The sequence below is a fragment of the Pollachius pollachius genome, assembly GCF_949987615.1.
Source record: "Pollachius pollachius genome assembly, chromosome: 10".
NCBI classification, from domain to species: Eukaryota; Metazoa; Chordata; class Actinopteri; order Gadiformes; family Gadidae; genus Pollachius; species Pollachius pollachius.
Genome location: NC_136943.1, coordinates 20,815,481 through 20,820,298, shown reverse-complemented (window position 1 = coordinate 20,820,298; position 4,818 = coordinate 20,815,481). Strand labels below are relative to the sequence as shown.

The 4,818-nt window shown below is 49.0% G+C and overlaps 1 protein-coding gene across 1 annotated transcript in view; it reads right to left on the bottom strand.

Annotated features, from left to right (window-relative positions):
* Positions 1-880: 880 nt before the first annotated feature.
* Positions 881-4,818, bottom strand: part of LOC307081253 (uncharacterized protein) — a 6,642-nt gene continuing 2,704 nt past the window's right edge. Inside the window, exons 3-6 of the mRNA XM_079744355.1 lie at positions 3,688-3,805; positions 3,112-3,217; positions 1,767-1,986; positions 881-1,639 (exon numbers count right to left, since the gene is read on the bottom strand). Coding sequence (XP_079600481.1) covers positions 1,458-1,639; positions 1,767-1,986; positions 3,112-3,217; positions 3,688-3,805 — 626 coding nt within the window. The 3' untranslated portion in view covers positions 881-1,457. The remainder of the gene's footprint in view (positions 1,640-1,766; positions 1,987-3,111; positions 3,218-3,687; positions 3,806-4,818) is intronic.

Below are 4,818 nucleotides of genomic sequence, written 5' to 3'. Positions count from 1 at the left end.
CCCCCACCCTAATTGGACAAAAGACTCCTCAAAGATGCATTTCGAAACATCTCTTATCGATGGTTTTCTTACTCATCCTCCCCCCGTATTTTATAGACTTGTTTTGTGCTCGTATGAGGTGGCACCCAAAATAAACAGACAAAACAATCCAGACACGTAAATAGACAAAATTTTATTTTACAGCCAAACCCCCCCCCCCCCAGAACAAGACACAAAGTAAGGCCCTGTCCCTGTTATTTTGGATTCCCATGCAGGGCCGGCAGGGCCACATAAAAGGGGTCTCTCTCTCTCACACACACACACACACACACACACACACACACACACACACACACACACACACCACATAAAACGTCCTCCACGCCAGGTCCCAGAGAACGACGTGTCTCTAATGAGAGATCGCGCTACAAAGGCGAGGCATCGGAGCAACGACGTAAACAGGACATCATGTGACTCCCCCGTAGTTAAGCAGTAACTTCAGGTCAAACATTCCAGTCCTCAAAGTCGAAGAGGGACGGTGACGTCAGAAGTGGAGACGACGCACGTGCAAAGCCCCCACCCCTCTAAGCCCCCACCCAATATCTGATGAAATGCCGAAACCCAGTATCTTATCTACACGACTGCATCCCGTCGTCGTGGAAGCAGCCCTGCTTGCGAGTTTAAGCGACGGATCCGTTTTCCAGAGTTGCCACATTAATTAACGCGTTGTCCACTTGCCCAATAACAAGCAGCTCTTCTTTGGCATTAAAGCGCAGCGCACAGCTAACACGGGGAGGGAGCGGGTCTTTTTTTTGAAGTGACGGCTCTAATTTTTGGAAGTCTGATTTATTACGAACATATTTTAAGCCCCCCCCCCCCCCCCCCCCCCCAAAAAAAAAACAGCAATCAGATAGAGACAGTGAAAATATACACTGATAAAAAGGCCACATGAGATTGCAGAGTTAGCACAGACATACAGAAACTTTTTGTACATTCAGAATGGAAAGTACCAAAAAACATTGGATTTATAAAAAAAATATAGAAATGATCCATTTTATTCCATTCTTCAATTCAATAGTGCATGGCGGACATCTTAAAAATGAAGACAAAACAGGCCGGTAATATATTTAAGAATATCCTGCGATTGTAAATACATATAAATATTTTTAAAAAAAAACACAGACATCCATCGGTTCATTTTCAAGCAGCTTCAGTGTTTGTGTTCCATCTTCCAGGTGAGTCCTGCAGCCCTCCCCCTCTCTGATGTCCATCTGTCTCCCAGTGGGCCCTCACTCGAGGAGAGGCCCTGGAACCAGCTCGTCACTGGACCTCCACCCGCTCCGAGGAACGACCCTCCAACCCTCAGCAACATCAGTGCATTGACCTTCTTCTCTGCTCTGTTGTCATGTTGGACTTGCTGCACGCTACAGTGAAATGCTAACACAGCACATAGACATTGAATGGAGCCAGCTAATCAGCTAGCTAGCGGTGATGCCCTCAGGTACTGGTCGGGGGACAGAGCGGTTGCCTGGCTGCAGGTGGGGGGGTTTGACCGGTACGGGGGGCTTGGAGGACAACGTGGTCCCGGGTGCGGAGGTCCTTTTCAACTCGGCCACGCGGGCTCCGAACTCCGGCTCCTCCTCCAGGCCGCCCGGCGCCTCTGAAAAGGAGGAGCATCTGGTCATTGGTCATTGATTATTGATTACTTATTCTAGATCATTCAGTAAGGGATTATCATTCGAATTCTGCCATTCTTTCCCGCATCCCTCTCCATTTAATTTCCTCACCTCCGTCCAGTGTCCTGCCTGCGTCTAACGACTGCGCCCGCAGCGGTGGCGGGCGGTTGCCATGGTTACGGAGCCCGGGCTTGCGGAGAGGAGCCCCGTCGCGGTCGAGGTAGTCGCCAGCGGCAGCGGTGGACTCACAGTCGCTGTCCTCCGAGGCGCCGGCGTCTCCGCACTCCTCCAAGGCGCTCCGGGACTCCAGTCCCTGGTCCAGGGATCGGCTCTGGGGGTTAAAGAGAGGACCGGTGGTTAAAGAGAGGACCGGTGGTTAAAGAGAGGACCGGTGGTTAAAGAGAGGACCGGTGGTTAAAGAGAGGACCGGTGGTTAAAGAGAGGACCGGTGGTTAAAGAGAGGACCGGTGGTTAAAGAGAAGACCGGTGGTTAAAGAGAGGACCGGTGGTTAAAGAGAGGACCGGTGGTTAAAGAGAAGACCGGTGGTTAAAGAGAGGACCGGTGGTTAGTGGACCGGTGGTTAAAGAGAGGACCGGTGGTTAGTGGACCGGTGGTTAAAGAGCGGACCGGTGGTTAGTGGACCGGTGGTTAAAGAGAGGACCGGTGGTTAAAGAGAGGACTGGTGGTTGAAGAGAGGACCGGTGGTTAAAGAGAGGACCGGTGGTTAGTGGACCGGTGGTTAAAGAGAGGACCGGTGGTTAAAGAGAGGACCAGTGGTTAGAGAGAGGACCGGTGGTTAAAGAGCGGACCAGATTCGCGGACCGGTGGTTAGCGGCCGGTGGTCCACTGGTTTAAAGTCAGGACGGGTGGTTAGTGGACGGGATGGTTAGTGGACGGGTGGTTAGTGGACGGGATGGTTAGTGGACGGGTGGTTAGCGGGCCGGTGGTTAGTGGACGGGTGGTTAGCGGGCCGATGGTTAGCGGGCCGGTGGTTAGTGGACGGGATGGTTAGCGGGCCGGTGGTTAGTGGACGGGATGGTTAGCGGGCCGGTGGTTAGTGGACGGGATGGTTAGCGGGCCGGTGGTTAGTGGACGGGATGGTTAGCGGGCCGGTGGTCCTACCCTTACCAGCTCCCCCTGATGTTTCCCTCATCACCGTGGTCACCAGTACATCACGCATCACGTGACATAGGCTAGGTCTGCCCGCAGGCCCTAGTCCCTCCCTTTGCCCTCTGGCTTCTAGAAGTCACAGGTCTAAGGGTTAATGACCCTTTGTTAATGAACTATCCCTTAACTGTAAATGCCTGTAAACTCTGTTCACCAACTTCTAATGGTATGAAGGTATGACAAAACAACACCAGGGGTGCTCCTGAACACTAATGGTTCTCTGGAAGTAGATCCACACACACACACACACACACACACACACACACACACACACACACACACACACACCTTAGCTAGGGCCCGCGCTGGACCAGGCCTACGGCCTTGTAGGTCGGTCTCTCTCGGGGGGAACGAGGCTGCTGGCTGGACATCGACCATGCAGGCATCATGATATCTGCAGGACAAAACAATTCAAGTTATGGCAAAGAGTCGGACATGCTTTCTCAGGAGTCCATATTACAGCTCAAACTTTCTCCACCTGGGTTCAGGGTGATGTGAACCAGGGGTATTTCACGATGGATGTCGACAGTGTATATTTGGAAGTGAAACCATCAATACTCATTCCCACCAATGCTCATCTTCCCTGGGGGTGGGGGGGGCAGCTAGTCATCATTGATGTCAATGTTGAACATTGCTCGCTCATGGATTCACACGACAAGGCAAAGGGTTTATTTACCAAAGATCTAGACGTTTACTGCCAGTATTTAGAATCGTAGATGATCATACATGTTGAACGATGGCTGGGCTTAGAGCCAGAGAACTCCCCGTGGGGCCTATTTTTAAATTGTTGTGTTGCTTAACACTTAGTGCCAGGGGAAATGTATTATAAACGGTCTGAGTTATTTCTGTGTTTTTGTTGCTCACCTGTTGTTGAGCAGAGACTGGAGGAGTTTGGAGGACCTGAACTCATCCTCCTCACCGATCACGCTGACTCTCACGTCACCGTCTCGGCCCAGCAGCCAGGTCACATGCTTCGTAGAGGCTGGGGGAGGGGCGCACGGCAACAACAACATGAGCCCTGTTCGAATCCCATTCATTACATTTTGGTTGTCTTCATAAAATAGATTTTCAAACAATGATGGAACTCTTAACTCTACCTCGCCTTTATAATAATCTACTTTTGTTAACAATTCGGGATTTTTTTTCAATATAAAATCTAACGAATGGAGGGAGCAGCCGAAAACCACCACATGATGGCGCTGTCGTACCGCTGAACGCATGGTCACAATCTGGCGCGACCATTGAAATCTTGCTATTTCGTTACATTCATTTGTTTTCCTCACAACGGTAGCCTATATATTGTTTTTCTTATTGATAGTATATGATTTTGGCTACAATGCATACAACTTGCTGTATCAATCGGAATCCATGCCAAAAGTAAATACATACACGAAACCAACCACAGAAAGGGAAGGTATTTGCATTTCCCAATCTCTCTCAATGAATTCAGACGAAAGTGACCCAGGGCAAGTCAACAGAAACCCAAAACTTTAGATAGTTCCACTCTCCCCATCAGAAAATAGATGTGTCATAGTTGGCTGGTGTATTGTGAAATGTGTGACAGTCCCTCCCTTTCAAGATATTCATGAGAAGTGTTGCAAGGTGTACCACAACCCCAAAAAGTCTGACACATCACCATCATATACTATGTCTGGAATAACTGATATCCATCTCCACATCCAATTGGCCGACAATGAATCACATCAGTGATAGGTGTGTTTATAGACAAGCCAATGCAATGAACAATTCATGTCTTTGTCGTTATTTTGATGTGCTTTTGCGTGCGTGCATGTGTGCGTGTGTCTAAGTGTGTGTGCTTGTTTATGTATGTATGTATGTATGTATGTATGTATGTATGTATGTATGTATGTATGTATGTATGTATGTATGTATGTATGTATGTATGTATGTATGTATGTATGTATGTTTGTATGTATGTATATATAGATGCATATATGCATTGACTTGCTGGGCCACTGGAGCTCCAAATGGAAG